Here is a 23,704-nt window from a genome sequence, read left to right on the forward strand (position 1 = left end):
AAAGTGAACCAGAGATTTAACGTTAACAACCAAAGTGATCAATCTTCCTGATAGAAGATATAGCAGAAGTGGCAAGAGGACCTAGAGCTTTCATTAACTTTGACACAAATCTGTTAGGCGCACAAACAAGGATTGTTGTCAGCCATTCAACTGTTAGTTGAGTCTAAGCAACTATGTTAGATCTGTAGCTTAGAAACATTTTGTAACTAAATAGAGATATATAACTGAATGTCATCAACATACCAGTGATAAGAAATGTCCTTGAAAATGTTCAAAGTGTACTGAAGAGGGTGCAGATATAACAAAAACAGTAAAGGCCCCAAAAGTGAACCTTGTGGCAGGTCAGGTCCAACATCAACAAACCTGAACAGTAGTATTTGCTGCCATACTTCTCCTACTTCTCAAACGTTTCTTTAAAGTAAGAGATAAATTCTGATTAATTCTCAAACATTTTTACATGAAATATGTTTGATAATCGACAGGCTAAACTGAGGGAGAAAAGGCAGGCATGCTTTTTGCCAATGCTTGAAATTTATCAGCAGTAGACCAACCACTATGGTTCAGACTGAAAATCTAAAAGAACTAATAATGAACTACTGTAAAACTTTCTTAAGATTTTTTGATGATGTATTCTAAATAAAAATTGGGGTGACCTGACATCTCCTGTCGCCCCATTTTTACAACATCCTTGGCCTTAAAACATGAAGCTGTTTCATCTCTCCTCGGGTTTATAGACTATAGGGATTTTCTTCTTCTTCAGCAAAGTAATATTCACTGCTCTTTGTTTACATCCTAAAGGGAAAACCCAAGTCTGCCTTAATGCAATATCCTGAGCAGCTTCTGCGCACAAGAGGGGGGCCTGACTCCTGGAGAAATTTGATCCCGCATTCGGCCCTTTAAAGGAAAATGGGATGAGTCTGTTGAATGGAGCTGTGAGTGAGTTGCACTGAAGTCGCTGCGCTCCGAAGGAAAACGAAGGACGGCACCGGGACGGACCGACACAAGACATGAAAGCAAAGAAATGAATGAGAGAAGCGAGTGGAAGTCGACGCGGTGACGGAGACGTTATGAGCCGAGTTGCGACGAGTTGCCGGGGAAGGTGTCCGTGAGAGGAGAGACTCGACTGAGAGGTGGGCATAAACAACGAAGTCACAAGGTAAAGAAGCCTTACAGTGGTCCGTTTTAAAAGCACATGACATTAAGTGATCTATTTCATTTATATCTTCAGTCACTCGCGGAATTTTATGATCGTGCAAAATTAAATAAAGTCGCGTGCAGGAGGCTGCTGGGGACAAAAGACGCCTGTGTATTTTGAGAGGTTCCTGATGGCTCGGTTAACTTTTTTTTTTTGTTTCTGCAGACCTACGCTTTACGGTTGATGCTGTGCTGCTGAGCTGTGCACACACCTGTTCCTTGTGGACCTTTTTTCGTATAATGTCTCGCCCTTGGGTTAGCTCTAAATGCGTATATTAAAACTGCGATGTCTGCATGTGAAGTAAGAAGGAAATAACATCTGTTGCATTGGGTTTGCATGACCTTAGAGTAAAGTGCGCAGCTTTTCTTTTTTTAAAAATCCCATCATCTTTTTTAACATGTGGGGAAATCGTAAAGGCTCACATTGCTGCTCCAGATCAAACTGACTTCTCCGGCAGGGGCTATTGCTGTGATTTAACACATTCTCAGGCTGATATATAGACCCGAGATATATATATATATATATGTATGTATATGTATGTGTATATGTATATGTATATATGTATATATATGTATATGTATGTATGTATGTATGTATGTATATATATGTATGTATGTGTGTGTGTGTGTGTGTGTGTGTGTGTGTGTGTGTGTGTGTGTGTGTGTGTATATATATATATATATATATATATATATATATATATATATATATATATATATATATATATATATATATATATATTCATATTCCGTTCCACACAGTGTGTTTAAGCGTGTCTCCTGCTATAACTCTTGGATTTTATGTCAAAAGCAAAGGCTTTCTATGCCCTGCAGCGATAACTGCAGAAGCCAGGACTTAAAAGTGTGTGCAAAGGACAGAAGAGTTGCAGAGGTAGATGTTTACACCTCAGTGCAGAGGAATGTCAGGGCCTGTATTTAAGCCCGAGACTGATAATGAGTGTGGTCAGTTTGCTGAGGCCTGTCATTAACCTGGGCTGGGAGAGAGCTGCAGGTTTTCTTGCTGGCAAAGGTTAGGAAGAGGAGGAGAGGATGTGGAGGAAAGAAGGGAGGAGGATGGAAAGTGAGAGGTGTTGGAGGAGAGGTGAGTAAGACAAGACAGATAAGATAACTGGGGAGGATAAAGGTGAGGTGTAGTTGAGATTTTAAAAATAGCCTAAAAACATCCACAAGGCTCTGCAGTGGTTTAAATGTGTAATTTTAGAATTGTAAAGTTACCCTTTGAGTATAACTATAAAAACAACAGCAAATGATGTTGTTTTTCTATGTTTCTATCATGAATCGGGTCAAAGGTTAATAAACAGTGAGGCACTGATTCTTAAAAAAAATATAAAGTGTGAGGCCTACCTGACCAGATGGGAGTCAACAGTGGTCCCCCTTTGTTAAACACATGAGGCCACCGAGGAGACGATAAGGCAATATTTAAAACACCCACACTTGACTCCTCGTGCTCTCGGATAGGTTTTCTGTGTCAGCTCTCATGCACAGAGGGATCTGCCACGCTGACACAAATCTGCTGTGACTGACCCAGATTTACGCACACGCTGCTGTGCTGTCTCATGGGAGTCTTTTTCAAAGTGGGGGTACATGCCAAAACGCAGGGAAGCCAAGTTGGACCTCTGTGGAGACAACAACATCGGGGATTTGAAATGTCTGGTGGGGATGATATGACTGAACCACCTAATCACTTACATCACCACAGCTGCATGCTCAGCAGTGTGTCAGTCGTGTGCACGCACATGTGTCTGTTTCCAATCTAGTCCTCTGTGTATCTCCATCTGCGCCTGCCTGTGCTCTGGTAAGCAAGCGCTGAAGAGTTACGACTGACCGCGGAGTGTGTGTTTGAATACGTGGTGATTAAAGAGGTTCATGTCAACGAAAGGACCGACTTGAGACTCCTTTTTTTTTTTGTGCGCAGAATGGCAAAGGTGCATTCACACGCTGTCCACACAAATTCCTTTATTTCAATCTGTGATTATGAATAAAACCTCTCCTTACTGAATACCAAATCTCACTCAGTTTGAGGAATACTGCAGTATAACTGTCAGTGGGAAGCGGTCGTCTCCTATGGCAGGCGTAGAAACTATCCTGCTGGGATCGTTGCGGTGGCGTTTCCATCCAGACGTCTTTCCCAGTGTTTGCTCTGGCTGTGGCTGTGTGCAAGTTCTTGCAGCTAGATGGAAGTAGAGAAGCTCCCAGGGCCTTCACATCTATCTGCTGCCAGGAGAGCACTCGCCGTTCTGCGCTACATCCCTCGCATGCATCTCCCCACACAGTCCGCTCTGGGTGGCCCAAGTGTTACCAAACATGGATCTACCGTGCAGATCCTGGAAAGCTTGTTTTTGTTGTCTTGACTTTCTTTCTTTCTACCCCTACCACCTGAATGTTTCCAGCACAAGAGACGATACTTGAGTAGAGAATAGTATTTATCAGATCATATTTAACACTAGACTCAGTGGAAAATTGCCTTCTGCATTGCTGTAAACCATCCCATGATTGAGGGCTATACTTGAAAAGGATAAAATGACTCCAGTTTAATTCACGTTGGGCTGTATTGCTCCCACACACCTTGAGAATAAACTAATTCTTGACAAGCTGGTGTTGTGGGGTTGATTTTTATCTGCATGCACTCTGAGGAAGTGAGCAGAAAACATTTCTGTAATCTTTATTTGCCTTCCCTCCTCACCTTGAGCAAGTTTAACTTTACACTTGCTGATTATTCAACTGGGATCCTGGCACAGGTTGCCCTTAGCTTTAACAACCTTTAATGTCTCCAACAAGCAAAGAGCACTAAAGGAATTGGTTCAGGGAGAATTAGCATAGCAGTGCTGAGAGTGTTTAACAAGCAAATGGCTTGTTTACACCCAGCTGTTTTAGCTCCTGGAGGAGCATCTGGCGTTGTCTTTCCCTGTTCTGCACAGTATGACCCAGAAGGGCTTATTCAAGCCAAGGGATCCAACCTCTTACCCACAATGGCGTCTGGCTTTGCATGACCTTCATACCCTCCAGTTTGCCCCAGAGAGAGACAGAGACACAGGGGAACTCTTGGTAGATGGACCTTGACTGTCCAGGCTGGGCACAGCGGTTGGCTGGTAAAACCTCCACTCGCATGACTTCTGTAATTTGTTTTCTAGGCCTGTATTTACGAGCATGCTAATTGTAGGGAGCGCCATGTTGCAGTTATAGTTGCCGGACTTTGAACGTCTGCTGTTCTGCTGATGGTGTCTGCCTGCACTTTGAGACTGGATGTCTTTCTGTCTGAAAACTCAGCTTTTATAACTTCCTTGAGCTTCATTTGTTTTCATTTTGATGTGCAAATGTTCACACAAACCTGCACATTAGGCACACAACCTCAAAGCTGATCATTAGAACTACTTTTATTTCGGGATGTTCACACAGCAGGCCTTTAACCTTTTTAAATGAGTATCTTGTCGAGGGAAAAAAAGCCACCAGTCAATCGTCCTCAGGTAAAAACAACTTAAGCGCCCCAGTTTCCCACATTCAGAGCTCGGTCCATTCACTGTCACACATTCTTTCCTCCTTTCTTTGCTGCAGCAAGCTGGTGCCCCCTCCTTTTTAGCTGTGATGGGACTGTCATGCAGAAAGACACTATTGTGCTGCACAGGATCCCGTTTTGCTCCTTCCTTGTAATTAAGAAGGGATTGCATAGGGGGGAGGGCAGGGGATTGGGTTAGTAGGTAATTTGGCTAAAAAGCAGAGCACTGACCTGCTTTGTGGCTGGCAGACCTGAGAGCCAGTACACATGAACCGGCTCCCCCACTGACAAAAAGTCTCCCTGCTGAGGTTTTGTTCAGTGTGTGTGGGCATGTGCAGAGACTAAGAAAGAATAAGATAAGATAACCTTTATTAGTCCCACACGTGGGAAATTTGTTTTGTCACAGCAGGAAGTGGACAGTGCAAAAGTTATGAGGCAAAAATTAGAATACAATAAGAATAAATACAGTACACAGCTGTACAGAATAGAATAAAATAAAATACTATATACAGTAGAATAAAATAGAATAAAAATATACAGTAGAATAAAATAAATATACAATAAGATAAAAATAGAATACAAATACTATATACAACTGAGTAAAAATACAACGATGACAGAAAGGATTATTGCACTTAGTATTATTGCATATGTATGGATGTGTGTGCTTGATCAGTTAAAGTCTTTATTATGGAGTCTGACAGCAGTGGGGAGGAAAGACCTGCGAAATCTCTCCGTCCCACACCGTGGGTGCCGCAGTCTCCCACTGAAGGAGCTGCTCAGTGCTGTCACAGTCTGCTGCATGGGGTGGGAGATGTTGTCCATCAGGGATGACAGCTTAGCCGCCATTCTCCTGTCACTCACCACCTCCACTGGGTCCAGAGGGCATCCTAGAACAGATCTGGCCCTTCGGATCACCCTGTTCAGTCTCTTCCTGTCCCCAGCAGAGATGCTGCCGCCCCAGCAGACCACGCCATAAAAGATAGCAGAAGCCACAACAGAGTCATAGAATTTCTTCAGGAGTGGGCCCTCCACTCCAATAGGAAAGGCAAATAAAAAATAATCCTGTGGTGATCTCTCTACAATGTTTATTTATGTGCCTAACACTTGTGTTTGCATGTAGGTTTCTTTTTATGTGTCACAAAGCAACACAGAAAGTAAGAGGAAGCTTTCATTAAACTTGTGTCATTGTGGATTCATCGTTAGTATTTTCCTTACTCACGTTTCGTCAGTGAATCATGGGAAGTGTGGTCAGCAAAGGTTTTGTGCTGTAAATGAAAACAGAAGCTGAGCCTCGTAGGGAAATGCCTTTCCAGGATGATTTTTTTTTTTTTTAACCTCCTGCTCAGGGATGTCATTTTCAGTCTTTGATCAAATTTGCAAATTTTCAAGTTTGTGCAGCCCATTCATAACTATTAAAGTCAAACCATGCAGGCCCAAAGTTTACAAGCAGATTTGTGTTTTCTGTATTTCAGTCCAGAGGAAGAGCCCTGAATTCTCGCCATGGCTGACGTGTTGGAGAGCAGCGGGGCAGGAGCCGCTGGAGCGGCCAGTGTGGATTGGCAGAAACGCTGTATCGCTCTTGAAATGCAGCTGCTGAGGTTCCGGCTCCAGGCAGGGAAAATCCGAGAGCTGCTGGCAGAGAAGGTGAGAGTGAAAAGCATCATGGGTAGTAGTTACACATAGAAACTCTGCCCAAAATCCCCAAATCATTCTCTTATTCACTCATTTACTACTCCCTCTTTAAAAGACACTAGAACTGTATTGACATTTGGGACGTTTAACAGTTATTGGCACAATTTTCCAACTCTTACAGGTTCAGAGTTATACTACAGTAACATAGAAATATGGTAATGTTGCTTTAGAACTTAGTGCAAATGCTAATTTGTTCATTTCATTTTGTTAAAAGTGTAATTGAGAGCTTAATTAGTACTCCATGGTGTATTGGTTAAGACATTTCGATTGCATGTGAATGGTTTTGGGACTGGGAAGAGATGCAAAACCCCTGGAAGAGTGGCGTCAGGAAGTGTGTCTACAATGAGGTGACTATGCAAATAATGGAGCAGCCAAAAGAAGTTTAAGTGGCTCCATGGTGTAGCGGTTAACACGAGACTGATTTAGAGTTCAGACGTGATTCTCTGTAGAGTCTAAAATGTGACCTACATAAATGGCTACATTGTTGTCAGCGTTCATGGTTGTGCATGGAGCATTATCAAAACATATTTGACCCTCATATCCATTCCGAAAGTTTTTTGCAATCTCCTTGATTTTGATCACATCTATGAGTCCTTCCATTGGGGTGGTTATGCTGTTGCTGATAAATTAAAAAATGATGGCAAACAAGTAGGCTAGAAATGCATACAAGGAGTTGACAGTACTGAACAGGCCAATAGTTCTAGACGGCATTATACTCTAAGTTTTTAGAGGAGTGTGCAGTTACTTATCACCAAGTGTAAATTCCTTAATACACAAGAATGATTCCCATTTCAACACCAGTCAAGCTCTTATGGGGCCTTTATAATCTGATCCTTATTCAGTCAAAGTGACACAGTTATAGCTGTCATGTAGTGGAGCTCAAATCCTGTCTTATTAGTTTTTGTACAAGGTTAAACATGTGTGCGGCTGTGGCTCAGGTGGTAGAGTTGGAGGTTGGTAGATAGATGCCTGACTGTGCTACCAAGAAATCTGTCAAACAAAAACGTGGTAAATTTATCATAAAATATTGGTTTACAAGCCTCAGAACCATTTTTTTTGGTAAGGACTGAGTTTTAAAGCCTGAGTTTTAAAGTTTGAGCCTAATATAGCAGTGATGTGGCACGAATAGTTTAGTATGAACTGCTTTTGGCTTTTTGAACCATAATATTATGGAAATTTGATTTAAACTTATCATGCTACTTTGATCTGCAAAATTAGACATGCCGCTAGATGTTCTGAACAAACACTCAGATCACATTGCTTCATCACCTTCTTCTTCTTGTGATCTGGCAGTGTGTTTAAAGTGTTTTGTGCATGAGGAAACTATTAAAGCACGTGACTCAGTTAGAAATACAGGTTTGGATGACTGTATGTTTATGAGTGCGAGGGAAGACAGATGAGCTTATCCAGCTTATTTGGTAAACACTCGGTCCACTCATTGTGTGTCATCAGAGGTTGGCTGCAGTTTAAGCCAAAAGGAATATTTACCGTTTAACTCACTTCTGGTGCTTACCCTCAAGCTGGGGAAATAACCGCCAATCGCTGGCCAAATGCTTGTAAAACTGTGGCTGTTGTAAAGCCTGTCTACCAGACACTTTGGAAAGTAATCAGCTGTCATCAGGAGATTCAGCTTTCTGCTTAAGATTTGTTGGTAAAACTGGAAATGTTTGGATTAGAGGAAAGCATGAGTTTAGCAGCAGAAATCAATTTTTGTGTTGATCTGATTTACATATGGACGGGTTTTGAGTTCGGAATAGCTTTCAGGTACTTTTATTTGCCACAGTGTTCACTTGCTTTATCATTTGCACTTCCAGATTTGTGGAGTGGTTCGGTCAGTCAGTCAGCAGTACGTTTACAGTCCAGACATAACCCTGTAATTGTTGTGGATGGCTGCACCAATAAGCTTATAAAGAGATAAAATTAATATTGAGCGCAACCGAGTTCATCTTGTATGTTACTGTTAAATTGCAAATGAACTACAGTAATCTAACTTAAACACAATATTGTTACTGATGTTATTGTTTATATTGCTTAGCTCTTTATAAAGCAACCTCTTAATTTCTTTCCCTATGGTATCAAGGATTTTCCTGGGTATTGGTATCAAGTACTGTGCACGTTATGTGAAAGTTGTCCACCATATCGGATGTAATACAACCACAGGCTGCTACGGAAAGATTTGTGTTCCCCGACCTATTGACACTACTTCCTGGATGTTGCTGGCTTTTGTCGGATGAAACCATAAAGAAGACGCTGAACCAAAAACCTCTGAGTGATTGCTTTGGTTGATACAGACTGCCATGGTTTAATTTCACATCGTATTCACCGCATTGCAAATACTCACTACCTAGTAACTCAGTGATATTAAAACATGAAAAAGTGTGAAAAAGTTTCTGAAGAGACAGTTGCCAGGAGGTCACTGATTGGTCTGCAGGCTGGGGCTTTAGGAATCATTTTCCTTGTGATTGCTGAAGGAACTACTCATAGCTACTCAAAATCAGTCAGAATATTAATTTTTCCCTCACGACTAGTGGTTGCCACATGGTTAGCAGATTAGACTCTAGGCCTGGGTGTCTGTGATTTTATTTACTTGACCCTACATTGTCAGTATGATTGCCCACAAGTTAATGTCACATGGTTAGTGGTCACATGTCTGCAAAACATCAATACTGGACATGCTAGGGAAAAATCTGTATTCCTTGATTGGTTGGCAACGGTTCACAGTAGTGGTGTGTGATACTGCATATTTTGGTATCGATCCGATACCAAGTAAATACAGGCCAGTATCGCCGATACCGATACTTTTCAATAAATAAGGTGGATGCATGCAAACCAGTAAACAAATGAAAACAAACAAGTACTGTTGAGAAACTATAATACAAAAATTACAATTAAAATTCTCAACAACAACAAACAACAACTGGTGAAAATATAAATATTATGTAAACAACTTAACCCCTCCCCCAAAGCGTCTAAGACTATGTCCACACTAGCCCGGATAGATTTGAAAACGGCGTTTCCGTCTGAAAACACTCCACATCCACACTAGCGTTTTCAGTCGTTTTCACAGAGTTGTGCGTCTACACTGAAACGGACGAAAATGCTTACGTTCTAGTACTGCGCATGCGTGAAACGCAAGAAGATTCTACCTGCCTCATTTCTGTCTGCCGTTTATTTACTTTCCGGCTCTTTGAAACGTCGCGGCAAAAGGTCGAGGAAAAGCACCGAGTTTTTTAAATGGACTAACAATGAGGTGGAGTTGTTGCTGCAAGTAACACAAAAAGTACAAAGTTACCAAAGCGAGTGAGAATTAAATAATTTGAAGAAAAGCTATCTGGAGCATGTACAGACTGATATTAATCTTTAATAGGGCTGTCTGAGAGCAAACAAAACAACTGCTGTATAATGCCCTGCGCTATCTCTGTGTAATTGGTCACATGACTGCATCACATGACTAAAATGCATCATCGTTTTTGAAAGTCTGCGTTTTTGAGTGTCCACACTGCGACGGGACAGCTCAGTTTTGAACTGTATGCTTTTTCAAGAGCGCGTTTTTACTCGGGGAAAACGCCGTCTCGGTGTGGACGGGAGGCCGAAACAGAGAGAAAATGATGCGTTTTCAAATGAAAACGCATTAGTGTGGACGTAGCCTTAGTCACGTCACGTGACAGCGCAACAGCTAAACACAAGAGGGGGTAGGGGGAGCAAAGTGTGCCTGTTCTGTGCTGACATAGCAGCAGTGAGTCCGGCGACCAGGCTTCTTTGTCTTTCCTGAAACCACAGCATTGCAAACAAGAGCGGAACTTAAAGTAAAGAATCGATCTCACCAGGCTAGTATCGATCCAATACCGATGCCGACTTGGTATTGATATAATCAATATTTGGATCGATCCACCCACCACTAGTTCAGGTAGTTACTGGCTCTTGCTGGGTGAAATCAGACAAAAGGTGTTGTACCAAAAATAGCAGAGATTACCGATAGAAAAGTTCAAGAACTCGCATGAGTTTCACTGTCATCGACAGAAGTTGCCTCATCGACTCGTATACCGTCTCCTTTCATAAAGTTTACAATCTACTCCAGAGTAAATAACAGTGGACACCAGCTGAGGTAAACTGCAGACTGACAGCGCCCACTTGTCACAGATAAACAGCAGCCAGAGTTTTCTGTCCTACTGTTAGGATTATGCACTTGAGTTAGGAGGGGTAAGAAAACAGAATTAAGTTGACTGTAACCTCCAATCTCCGACATCTAGCAGAGATATTACACACTGTACCTTTAAGGTCAGACATAATTTGTGCTTGGAGCCTGCAAGGGTGAAATCAGTTCAATGTCAGATGCATGCAGCTGCGCCATGTAATGACTAGAAAAGCTCAGGCCTGGAGTGCATGTGTGAGGGAGCTATACTGTATATTCTCACTGTTTGTTTCTCATTTCTAAAACACGAGAGTTCAAACTTTTTATTTTTTTGAAAAGTGACTAATTACTCTCTTTCTCATTTTCTGTCCAATAAAAACCACACATTCATTGTTAAATGTTCTTTTTGGCAATGCTGCTAAAACATTCGTTTTTCTGTGAAAAGGTTAATCAATCTCTCACTTACTCCTTCGCTCGCTCTGTTATAAACATATACACACACTGTAAACTCTGACAAACACAAACACACAGTGCGGAGCTGGGTTTAAGTGGAGTCCCGTGCTGCTGAGTGTGTTTTTTCTGAGCTTTCTTGAGGGGGGAGGGTGCTGAGTGACTACCATTCCGTCATGTTATTGCTGTTTGGAAAGACTGCTTCACGCTCTTCATCTCCTCTCTTGCCAAGTTAGGAGTGTTTTACACATTGACCCACTTTGGTATGGAAAAACATGAAAAAAAAAATTGACGCGGTTGCCTGTGACATGGCATTTATCTCGAGAGGCTGACGGAGAGTGAAGGAGAAAAGAAAGCGGGAAGGAGATGCCCCATTTGCTATGCGAGGAGTGTAACAGGAAGATTACTGCATTCAGGAATTTGTTTGAGTTTTAACTGTAGACTGGGAAAGTGTAACCTATGGTGGTTGGCAGTTAGCCTAAAAAAAGAAACTTCTCCATAAGAATTGAAGAGTTTCTAAAATAGCAAATGCAGCTTTTGGAGCCACCAAAAAGCCAAAGTTAATAATTTGAAGGGAGGGCATACATGTTAACAAATGAACGGTAATCTAAAGGAAACAAAACTAGCAAACTTCATTTAAACACACTGACTGAAGTGATCAAAGCAATAAAATCCTCCCTAGAAATGACTAAAATAATACATTTAGTTACAACTGACCTGCCATTCACAGCATTTTTAACAAATACATTTTTTTTTTAACTCTGTACAGAAAAGAAAACTTTAGAAGTCAGAGGGACCCTTCACAAGAGGTGACTTTTAGATGAAAAGTTCAATCAGAAACCTCAATGGGAGTTGGTGGATTTGGAGCTTTGAGGAGGTAAATCCAGAAAGTTTAGAGTTTCACATCTAATTAGGCAGTCCTGGCTATACCTCATTCAGAGGAATTTTTAAATTGGGTGGCCTTCCCACTTCTAGGTTTCCTTTCATTACTTGGCTAATTGGATGCTGGACAAATTGAATTAATCTCTCCCATAAGCCTTACATGGCCCCAGGAGTAAAATGCTGTTATCTGACTTAGACAAGTGTTCTCAGTCAGCAAGGAGGGCTGCAGAGAGGTCACCAAGTACACACTGGTGTGCATAAACATTTATTTTCATGAGGAGACTTGTTTGGATCAGCCGCCTTTTTAATAGTTTAACTGTAAAAGTCTGGACTTGATATAAAGACTGTTTAACTTCTTTGTAGCCTATGAAACCTTCTGACATTTTATCGTCTGTCTTGCTGATAAAATTACCTCTTTTCCCCATGTCCATGCATGTTTCATTGTAAAAAGTTAATTTAAACATAAGGAAATGCATAATGGCAACCGGTGCCTAATGCTCACCTCACGTATGTATGCGTGTATTATTATCATCATTTCTCAGTATTTTATTTCTTTAACTTGTTTTGAGGGGAAAAAAGCGGTTTTAATATTTAATAACTGAGTGGGAGAGTTTAGCTGTCAACTGTGCAAAGTTGATGTTTAACATTGGGAGGCAGGTGGAACGCCTCAGTAGGCAAATCTTTTACTGTGAAACCCGTTTTTAGACGGTTTATCTTTTACAGTTTTCTCTGTAATGTAATGTAGTGGCCCTTGTGATCAGTGTTAACCATGAGTATTATAAAAGAAAAGAAAATTAATTGTAACTATGACATTTTGGGATCCTTAAAGAATACAGTCATGTAAAAAACATTTTCACAGTTATCCAGTCCTGTGAAAAATGAAATGCATCCTTATTCCGTACATCTCCAAGACCACGGAGATCTTTGGTCATAATGTGCAGCACCATAAACACAGCATATCAGCACAGACATCTCATACTAACTGTCAAGCACGGTGGTGGAGGGGTGATGTTTTGGGTTTGTTTTGCCACCACAGAACCTCTTGCAGTTATTGAGCCCAATAGATCTATCTTACTGACATGAGTGCAAATGTTTTAAAGCAACAGAATGAAAATGATTTTGGTAGAGGCAAGTCTGGGTTGGGAATGGAGGAGAATCTCCGATTTAGATAATCAAGCCAGCTGGCTTGAAATACAATCTGTGGGCTCAGATTTCTGTCACTTGGTTTTGGCAGCAAAAGCAAACAGATCTTTAGTTGTGACATATCTGTTAGCTGCCTGGGAAATGGATGATCTGCTGTCTCTTGCCTGCTTTCATTTTATCTCCACCACTCTGTTATCAGTCCCGCATGAATTCCCATGAGGGAAAGACACAGTCAATATAAACCTAAAACAAAATTACCTACAAGGTTTTGCCTGCGAGTGTGTGAGAGACACACACTGAAGGATGAATCTGGTAACATTATTATCAGCATATCCTTTAAAAAGAGTTAAACAGCTGGGTTCTCAAGTTTTACGTTACACAAATGGGAGGTGCATTTGTTGGAGACTATTTTCAGTTATGGATTGGCTACCCTATAGAGTATTTATGACAGTAAGACATGTATGTGGGTCCGACTCCAAATAAACTACCCAGTGCAAAAGTGTGGCTCACTGATGTGTTTTTCTGGGGTCATATCTTTGGCCACTAAGGCAGTAATTGCTAGTCAAATTAGTGTGGATTTAAAGGATTGGGAACAGTGTAGTTTATCAACTGCTTACTAGTTCTTTCTCTAAAGAATAACTTTAGAGAAACAACTGGAAAATTTAATTTCCAGCTTATCTATTTTAAGAATTCTCAGCAGCACAAGGTGATGTGTTGCACTGTGGGCTGACTGATTCAGAAAAGCTAATATAATTGTGTCACTCCTGTTAAGCAACTCAGGCCTCAGTTGGACTGTTCCATAACTAAACAACCAGAGCTTAAATAACAGTTCCAGATTACACTGTCTGTATCCATATCTCAAGGCTTAAGGTCAGCTTGTTGCCATCAGCTTAGCCATTTGATTATATAGACTGACTAATCAAATCAATCCAAGCACTCGGTTTATTTTTATCGCTGCAACAGCACAGACTGTTTAAAAACTGTATTCAAAAGCATTCCTGTTCATTTATCATTGTCACTCCATATTACTTTGATCAAACTAATTTATGACTGTAGTTCTAGCGCCTTATGTGTACAATTTGACTTTCTGTAAAGACCACACAGGAGGGTTTACATTAAGATTGTTTGCTAGATTTTACTTTAATCCCATGACCCACAATCAAACAACCAACTCCTTCTGTCCACTAAACACGATGAGGCATTTCTTCAGGCACAAGCCAGTGTGCTCCTAATGCTGGTCCTAAGCCTGGATAAATAGGGAGGGTTGCTCGAGGAAGGGCATCTGGCATAAAATCTTTGGCAAATCAAACATGCAGATGATCAATAAGAATTTCATATGAGTTAGGTTAATAATGACCGCCTCTTGTGTTGTTGGCCGGCTTGGGCTTGGTGGAAACCGTCCGACTGTTGGCTGAAGACAGTGAAGAGAGAGAAGACACATTTGGAGGAAACAATAAAAATGGAAAGAAGGATCCATGAATTTATGGGCATTTAGATGGTTAGTATGACAGAAGGGGGATGACGGGTGATCTACTGTGGTAACCCCTTAACTAACCAGCCGGAAGAAGAAGCGTAAATAATTAATACAATCTGAACCTTTTCATTGGTCCGTGTGTTGCATGCTTTCTGCTGAAACTTGTGTTGAAGTATCGACAAACTGCATAAACTGCAACAATGTTTCAAAAACTAAATCAAATGTTCCAAATACTCAATCAGTTAAAAATGTTAAGCACTCCCAGAGTTCTTATCCTTTTAGAAAAGTGCTATTTTCCCAGAACTTCCCAAGGTAGAGTTCCTTCGAAGGTTCTTTGTACCTGTGAAAACTGTGTGGCAGAGAAGTCCAGACTGTGACCTCTGCAGTACTTTGCCATTACCTAAAGTCCTTTTTAGCCTCTTCCGATTCCGTTTTGTTAAATAAAGACAAGTATGGGTTGAGCTTGACTCATGATGAAGGCTTTTGACCTTGAGGTGAGCAGTCATCCAACCACTAACCATCAGTCTCCACCCACATCTCCCATTGCAGATGTGCTCTGGCTTTAGTGAGTGTTAAGCCGGCTGCGGGGAAGTGTTCAAATGTTGTGAATGTTGGATTCTGGGAATCAGGGGGCCTTTGTCGAGGTGATGAGAAGGCATAAAGGAAGATTGAGAGAGACAAAGAAAAGGGGAACAAAAATTTCGAGAGGAATTCAAATGCATCTCTCAAGCAGAGTGAATCCATTAGTATGTTTGTTCTCCTTTCAGCAGGGTCACTGACCTCGTAAGAAAAGGTGTCCTGTGTATTCTGTGCAAACACTTCTCTGTATGTGTGTGTGTTTGAGAGAGACAGTCCTTGCAGATGTGTGCATACTTGCAGGATGGACAGTGTTTGCCTTTGAAAGCATGAGTATGCATGCTTGCACAAAAGGTGACGCAAGCTTGTGCACACACCCTAGCATTATTCCATCACACTTGTGTTTGACCAGAAGTAGTAGAGTGAAAGATGTTCAGCCTCGTCTGAGGGCCTCTCAGCTATGACTGCAGTATGCCTATGTCCTTTTGCTCAAGGTGTAATTCATTGTTAGATGTCCTCAGACTTTGTTGAATCCTCATTACCCTTTATTTTACTTTCTCTGCCACTTTCACTGTCCTGTTACTAATTCTGAAATGTCCCATCTATTAAAATGCTTTCCTATTATAGCTGCTCTGTTAAAAATGTCTCACTACATTCATCTTTTAAATGTCTTTTCAGTAGTAGTAGTGATTATTAAGGACTAAGTGTGTTACTTTTGCACACTCTTGCAGGTGTTTGCTTGTATACCAGGCAAACTTCTAGCTTGGAGTTACATCCATACAACAAGGCCTGTATGATCTGTGTTAATAGCACCTGTAGATGGTTTTTAATCTTTAAATTAAACATAACTTTTCACAGAGGGCAAGAAGTCAACCTTTAACTTAGTGAGAGCCTGGGATTTTCCCTTGACCACCCAAGCCTTCAACCCACTTCCTTGGCAAACAGAGACAGCTGACCCAAGTCAGAAACCATTTTAACCTCATCTTTTGTCCGTGCTTCAGATGCAGGAGCTGGAGCAGAGAGTGACCGAGGCTGACCAGCGGGCTGAGCATGCTGAAAAACAGGTAGATGGGCACCATTTCAGCTTATACTTGACTCACTGTACTCATCTTTAGTAGGTGAACGGTGTCTGTATATTATTACAGCAAAAGAAAATCCAGCCTGACCTGACAGTTTTTTTGTAAGCCTTTAATGGGACTTAATAAAAGGATTGTGTGGTTTTAGGATTACAATCCTCATAGATATCACACATACTCAGCCACTTTTGGTGTCAGGTTTAATCTCTAATTTGCTGTCATTACTGTCTGCTCCAGGTGTTTTCCCCAAGTGGTAATTTAATGGCACCATTTCTTCTCTTTTTTTCTTTTTCTTTTTTCTTGTTTTTAAAAACCGATAAATACCTAAGAGCTTAGAAAACTGTTCTTTTGGCTTTGTGTAGTGCCCATCAAAATTAAACAACCACGTAAATTTGAGCTGTCTTTTGGCCCTGCGTGTGCATTCACTCCTCTAATTATGTATTTCAGATCCATGTCATGGAAGAGAAGCTGAAGTCTGCAAACATACAAACCAATGAATCCGAGAGCTCGCTGTACAGAAAGTATCAAGAGCTGACCAATCAGGTTCAAGAGAAAGATGCTGTAATAAAGAGATTAGAGATGCAGCTGGAAAAACAGGTATGTCTGGAGCCATCAGATAAAGAACAGAAATGTCCATTTATGTTCATGAAGTGTATGTTGAAAAATTCCACAAAACCTGTTTTCTCTGGCTTATAGATCTTAGTCAGAGCCCAGGAGGCAAAAGTCATTGAGGAGAAGGCTGCCAAGATTAAAGACTGGGTCACCTTTAAGCTAAGAGAGGTAACATATGTATGGATGCATCCCTAATAACTTGTTTATATAGTTTATTAGTAGTAGTAGTACATTGACTTAATGTTAATTATGGTTAATGTCGCATATATGCTGAGTTACAGATGGAGCAAGAAAACCAGCAGCTGAAAATGGCGAACCTGAAGCAGACAGAACAGATAATGTTGCTGCAAGACAAACTGCAATGTGAGTACTGTGCAGGTGTTTAGAGACTATAAACTATAAAAGTCAAAGTAGAGAAACACTTGAGATCTCAGACTTCAAAATATAGTGGCGTTGTCTTTCTTTTCTAGCCCTCTTAGAGAAACCTACATCCTCTGCATCCCCGGCCACTTCCCCGGTAATGGATACACACCTGGTGCCCAACAGCCCCCTATTTCCTCCCAGCTGCCCTGGCACACCACCTGCCCAAGATGACAGCTGGAGACAGACAGGTTCCCGCAGGGCCAGCTCAAACATCAAGACCCCACCAGCAGGTGTGCTGTCCTTAATTTGTATTATGCTGGGATGGGGAAGGAATGCAAGCTGGGCACATCGCATGACCAGGTAGAACCAGTAACAATGGGGGGAAACTTGAGGCTGATTTTAAACCATTACAAATTCAGATGGGTATTCAAAATGTTTATTGCTGCTTATTAGTCCAATATAAAAAAAAATCAAAGAGTAATTTTTAAATAATATGAATAAAATATTGTGAAAAAGTCTTGAGACACTCCTCATTTCTTTATATTATGCTAGGGAAATGGGTCCAGTGATTTATTAATACATGGAAACACAAATGGAACTACAGTGTTTACAATTCTAACAAGCTTGAAAGTCTGTATTTGGTATGACCACCTTTATTCTGCAACACAGGCTGAACTCTCTTAGGCAAGCTTTCTTCTAATGTGCTAAATAGCCTTCAGGAATAGTTCTCCGGGTTTCATGAAGGACATCCAAAGCTCTTCTTTGGATGTTTGTTGCCTTTTGTTTTGCTCTCAGTCTGGATCCCACACTGCTTCAGTGATGTTGCTGACACGATGATGGTCTGACAAGGCCAATCCATAACTTTTCAAATACTGCTCATCTGCTGGAGATTTTATTTAGGTCTACCACTTCTTCTTTTGTTCTCCACATGTTGTTTGCTCAATTTCTTTTAATCACACACTGCACACGATGCTGAAATATGCAGTTTTGGATAATGGCTATTTGGGAATGACCTAGTTGGTGCAAAAATACTGTTTTATGCCTGTCAAACTGTTATCTTTGGCATGTCATCAATTCAGCTAAAGAAATTGGTGGAAATTATGTGTTTTTGTGAGTGGCTGACAGTAACAAATTGGCTAAGGATACAATTAGAAATTGGTGTGTTGCTAAGTTGTCTGTTCCATGTTGATACATCACTGGCTCATCCCTTGGGTTAGGCGCCTTTTTTTTATGCTTGAATGATTCATAGGCCAGAGTTAGGTGAGTTAACAAGCCAATGAATCATTCTTCAGGACTGGAATGATAATGAGTGAAAAAGCATCCAGTGTCCCAAGAAAACCTTTAAAACACCATCAGAAATCCCAGAAAAGTATTGCTCAAGGCCACTTTGAAAAATTACAAGAAAGTCTAGCTCCTTGAAGCGTGGCACTCTGTGATAAACAAATGTAATAAACCATTTTTATCAGCATTCTCCGCTTCTTTAATAGGCTGTCTCAGATTTAATCACACTCTTGTATTTCCTCAGATGTGAAAAGGACTCCTGAACAAGTCAGTAAAGGGATTTGCCTCGGAGACCTCACTCATGATCTTCTCTCTCAGAGTCGGAGCAACACTTCTGTTTCCATCAGTGCACCAGAGCTTACAGAGGGTCAGGCAGGGTCCTCTGACAGAGACAACTCATCTGATGAGCTCAATAGCAAGTTTCGCTCTCAGTGCCTTCATTCGTCCTCATCCTCTTCATCTTCATCTTCGGCCTACGAGATGGCACATGGATCAAGTTCTCCAGAGTCGTCTTTTATAATGGCACCCAACAGTGTGCTGCTGTCTCGTTCCCCCTCCACCAGCAATCCCTTTCCCAAACCTCACCAGCCACTGGGTAACCAGTCAGGCACCAGCATGACGCTACCTAAGGTACGGACTCCCCTCACCCCCAGAGACAGCATCCAGCTGGTCAAGAAGCACTACAGCCAGCCTCAGCCCAGCCTGGACAAACTCCACCACCTCAATGTTAACATAGACATTATGACACCTTCTTCCACCTCCTCCACTCTTAAGAGCGCAGGCACCACCTCTTCACCTTTCTCTCAGGTTGTGGAAGAGACCGACATTGATGATGGGCTCCCAGACAGCATGGATGGAGTAGTGGAGGGCCCAGCGTCAGATGAGCTGTCCCGGGATGGGGTTTCATTTGTGGGGCTTGCAGAAGAGTTAGACCGATTAGATCCGGAAGTTCTCAAACCGCCAACACCGCCTTTACATCGATTCCCTTCGTGGGTATGAGAGACAAGTATTAAATATGCAACATATGAATGCTTCTTGTTTTTTGTTGTGTTTGTTTGTTTTTTAATGCATGCATTACCTTAATTTTCTTAATGTTTTGCAGTATGTCACGCTGTTTCCTTAAAGATTTACCAAGTGCCAAAATACCTATCTGTCTCTTTGAAGGTGGTAGTCATGTTTAAGTTGAATAATCATGAATATTTCTGACTGTGTTGCTTTCTGCAGGAGAGTCGGATCTACGCTGTGGCTAAGTCAGGAATGAGAGTGTCAGAGGCCAGTCTTGGAGGCAGAAGCCCTGGACGAGGTGAGTCCCCTGCACCCAGAAGCAAGAAGCTAGTCATCCACTCAGTCATCAAAACGGTTATACTATAACAAGGAATTAAAGTCTGTAATCAGGATGCCAGAAAAAAGATTTTCTCCACTATAACATTGGGTTTGTGCTCATTGTTCTGCATCTGTGTCTTCAGCTTGGGTGGTGGTGCTTCTGTTGTGGGAAGTGAGTCAGTACTGTGAAGAGGCATGTCATTCAGCTGATGCTTAAGCTGATGTGTGGGTTGAGCGGGGTCTGTTTGGATCTGTCATTGCTGCTTTTGATGTCACTTCCTTTGGCCTGAGGCTCCACACACCTGTGCAGGTGTGGGCTGATCTCCAGGAGGACTGCCCCCTCCCTACCTTGTCTTTATTTAGAGCCTTGGAGGGGGGGGTATATAGAGAGGCTGCTTTTTAATCAGCTGCGATGAAAGGATTTGGTCTGGGTGTAATTATTGCTGCAACATCATCCATTTTGTCAGGATGCAGGAGCTAAAGTTTGACAGCACTTGGACGATTGAAATTTGTAACTGCTATGTACATGCAGCTGACTGCCAAATCACTGTTATGGATTAAGTTGCTGCTTGCTCAGCTTTTTCAGCTTCCAGGCATGTTTTTCTCTTAAACTGCATCAGTGGCAGGCAAATTCAGGTATCCACCCAATTAAACCATGGGAAGTAATTTTTTTAAACTTTGTTTTACATGAAGATAATTTAAAAATTTCCTTTCAGTGGATAGAAAAATGTGTAAAAATGGATTTGTCCTGACTTGTCTTACTTTATAGTAGAGTACTTTTTACCTTTTAAAATGGTAAAATGCATTAAAAAATGTTCTTAGTGTGAAATGAAGCACAGTTAAAATACATATATTAATCAACACCCTGACAATGACTGATGTGCTTTATTAGATTTGCTAAAAGTCCTGGTCAGGGGCAATAGATGGATTCTGGTTGACAAGAAACATGCTGGCCTTAAAACACTGCTCATTCGTCTTTGACGTTTGCTGGTGTTGCAGAAGGTTACCAAACTTTGGAGTTGCAGAAGGCTAACACAGCTAGCACAGATGTGTGGAAGTAAGAGTGCATTGAAACAAAGATGGCAAGGGAGCAAAGTTAGGAGGAAAACAAAGCTGAATATTATTATTTTCATTGTTATTATTATTATTATTACTGTAATTATTAGTTAACCAAAAAGAGACAAGTTGCTATCATGATCAAGTGAAGGAAGAGAACAACAACAGTTAGAATAAAGTTAAAATGTCTAATGATACACAAACAAAAAATCTTTATCTCCACTGAGCAGATGTATACAGCCAAGACACTCTGCCACTGTAGCTGTCCACTGTCTGGGTTTATCCATATGATCTCATTGCTGATTGGAGTCAGCTGCCAAGGGGAGCGCAAGACACACCCACTGGGGCAAAGTCACAGCAGATCCTGCTCGGCCTGTAACGCAGTATGCTGAAGTCCGATGTTGTCGTTAGAACAGAAAAAAATGATTTATTTATTAATTTTTTTTGCCTGTCCCATTTGGTACTTTAGCCGTCAGAATTGTTGTCTGAAGGCCAACGAGGATACCCAATGGATTTACTTTACCAAGTGGATCATCACGGCCTTGCCGTATTGGTCCATTTGATCGACCTTTGTTGTTATTATTTATTTTATTTTATTTTCAGTTGTTACAGACGGGAGACACATGACTAGGGGATAGGAAAGGGAGAAAGAAAGATGATGGAAAAAAACAGAGGGGAAGAGGGACAGTGAGAAAGGGCACTTAAAGAGCGAAAGAAGAAAAAAAAACTCCTGGATCACCTGTTGAGAGAAAAAGCTGCAGGAGTGTCTTCATGCACTGTTTTCTTCTAAAGAACTGACGAGCCAGAGGAATCATTAATTTAAAATAATAATAATAATAATCTCAAACAATTGGAAGATACTCGGTTGTGTCATGGCTAATGTGGCTAAAATCGATTTTGATTGTAGCAAAGGACTGCTGGAAAATGTTGGAGACTCTTTTGATACTAGCAAACTGGATTACTGTTTTTTCCTTTTACTTTACTCACTGTCCTCACTACTGTATACTGTATTCTGATCATAGTTTATTTAATCCCAGTTAATCTACTCATAATTGTGCATTTTTTTAAGTCTTTTGACACTTAGAAATAAATGACATAATCATTTCTGTTGTGAGCTCCGGTAGATTTTCTTTGTACACAGGCTGTGATTGGCTGACCTGTGCTCCTGCTGGTTCCGAGGTTGTTTCCTGCTCAACTATATTTTACAACCCATACACGCATGTGACATGAGCCATTATGGCTACTTGGATATAAGCTTTAAATTTCCAGATTACATAATGTTACTTGCTGTTTAGTTCTTACCTTTTTAAAGAATATCTTCCTCTTGTGTTTTCTCTTTTTTTATATATATCTTTCTTTATTTCAGACAGTAAAGCTATCACACAACTAATGTTTCATCTTCCTGGAAAATACAGACACTGTATCCTTAGCTAGCAGACAGCTGCATGGAAAACGTTCACGTGTCATAAATGTGTATGGCGGAATCATGTAGCGATTTAAATGTCTCTGTGGCATCAGCTAAAATGACCACCAATTTGCAGATGAAACCACTTTGTATTAAACGAACTTAAACCACCAATTAGTTACTCATTAACTGAAGGTGCCAGAATGGATTTCTGTATCATTCCAACCCACTTTAACCCATGGTGGGCAGCAGATCTGCAGTTGGTTACATGCACTGTTTTCCCCGCTCTCTCTCTCACTCAAAGACCTCTTCGTAAAAGTGCCGGTGGATTTGAACTTTTTATTTTGAACCATAGGCCGTTTATCATCTGAAAAGTGCCTTAAAACTCTAATAGCCAGAGAGAGGCAGCTCCTCAGATCAGACTGTATAGAAGCTTACGGGAAAACAACCACTCAGCCTTCTGAATCTGAGTTTAGTGTTTCAGTTACTAGTGTGTCTAATTGAATACAACATGACAGGAGGTAGAGCAGGTCACCTACTAATCAGAAGGTTGGGGGTTCAATCCCTGTTTGCTCCAGTCTGCAAGCCAAATATCATTGGGCAAGATACTAACCCCAAGTTGCTCTCTGATGCATCCATCTGAGTATGAATGCATGTGAACATTAGATAGAAAGGACTTGCATGGAAAGAGCATAAAAATAAGTGCTTATGTGAACAAGGCAAGTTATATAAAGGGCTTAGATTAGAAAAGCGCTATATAAGAATCAGCCCATTTACCATTTTGTAAATTATGGCCGTTTGGAGTAAAAAAGGATGGTAAACCAAGGGTATGTTTTAGGTTATGGCTAACTCATGGGTGTAGTGTCCCTTGGGTTTGACTTTGTTTGTTGCATTCAGTTTGAAACAAAAAGGCAGCAGTGGCTAAAATCCTCATGCCGACTTTGTTGACTGGATGACATCACATTGGCCATATCTCTAATGTAGTTAATAAGTGGAACAGAGCTAGAAATCAGTGCTACACAGACCACTACTCCAAACATGTCTATGGGGCATATAACCCTAAAATAAGCATAGACCTTGTTAAAAATGTTCCTTGTCCTTTAATACATGTTTACGCTGCAGGATCCAACTTACCCCAGTATCCAGCAGCAGGCCCATTCACTCAGCTGATCTATAAGAATATCAGCGTACCAGTATACACCACACTGAAAGGGGTGAGTGAAATTTTCTTTGCGTTTTCACATTTGCTTAACTTTGTCCAGTTTGGATGCTAATATACAGCCTAACACACTATGTGTTGCACAACACCACCTTTCATCTGTGTTATTTTATTTTGTGTGCTGTAGAAAGCCACTCAGATCAGCAGTGTGCCTCTGCCAGATGATGACTCTGGGTCGGAGGACGATAGCAGCTCTCTGGCCAGCGTGCGAACCTCCATTCTGAGCCCTGATAGGAAGGGAAGCGTCCCTGGCAGCCCGAGAGCTGTCAAGAGAGGTGATTGTTATGGATTACAGTGCAGACGGCACAG

The 23,704-nt window shown here is 41.2% G+C and overlaps 1 protein-coding gene across 3 annotated transcripts in view; it reads left to right on the forward strand.

Moving 5' to 3' along the window:
* The first annotated feature begins 896 nt into the window (after window positions 1-896).
* plekhh1 (pleckstrin homology, MyTH4 and FERM domain containing H1) overlaps window positions 897-23,704 on the forward strand; it is a 33,517-nt gene continuing 10,709 nt past the window's right edge. The window contains exons 1-12 of one of the 3 annotated variants that reach the window (XM_085441050.1): window positions 897-1,156; window positions 6,184-6,355; window positions 16,062-16,124; window positions 16,584-16,733; window positions 16,833-16,916; window positions 17,030-17,111; window positions 17,219-17,401; window positions 18,637-19,022; window positions 19,200-19,385; window positions 19,617-19,695; window positions 23,299-23,390; window positions 23,523-23,670. In XM_085441050.1, the coding sequence (XP_085297176.1) occupies window positions 6,212-6,355; window positions 16,062-16,124; window positions 16,584-16,733; window positions 16,833-16,916; window positions 17,030-17,111; window positions 17,219-17,401; window positions 18,637-19,022; window positions 19,200-19,385; window positions 19,617-19,695; window positions 23,299-23,390; window positions 23,523-23,670 (1,597 nt within the window). In that variant the 5' untranslated portion in view covers window positions 897-1,156; window positions 6,184-6,211. Of the gene's footprint in view, window positions 1,157-6,183; window positions 6,356-16,061; window positions 16,125-16,583; window positions 16,734-16,832; window positions 16,917-17,029; window positions 17,112-17,218; window positions 17,402-18,636; window positions 19,386-19,616; window positions 19,696-23,298; window positions 23,391-23,522; window positions 23,671-23,704 lie in introns of all 3 variants that reach the window. The other 2 variants (XM_085441047.1, XM_085441049.1) reach the window with 2 other exon arrangements.

This window comes from Copadichromis virginalis, linkage group LG19 (assembly GCF_057382275.1).
Source record: "Copadichromis virginalis isolate Kocher_CV1m ecotype Utaka linkage group LG19, C_Virginalis_male_GT1.1, whole genome shotgun sequence".
Classification (NCBI taxonomy): domain Eukaryota; kingdom Metazoa; phylum Chordata; class Actinopteri; order Cichliformes; family Cichlidae; genus Copadichromis; species Copadichromis virginalis.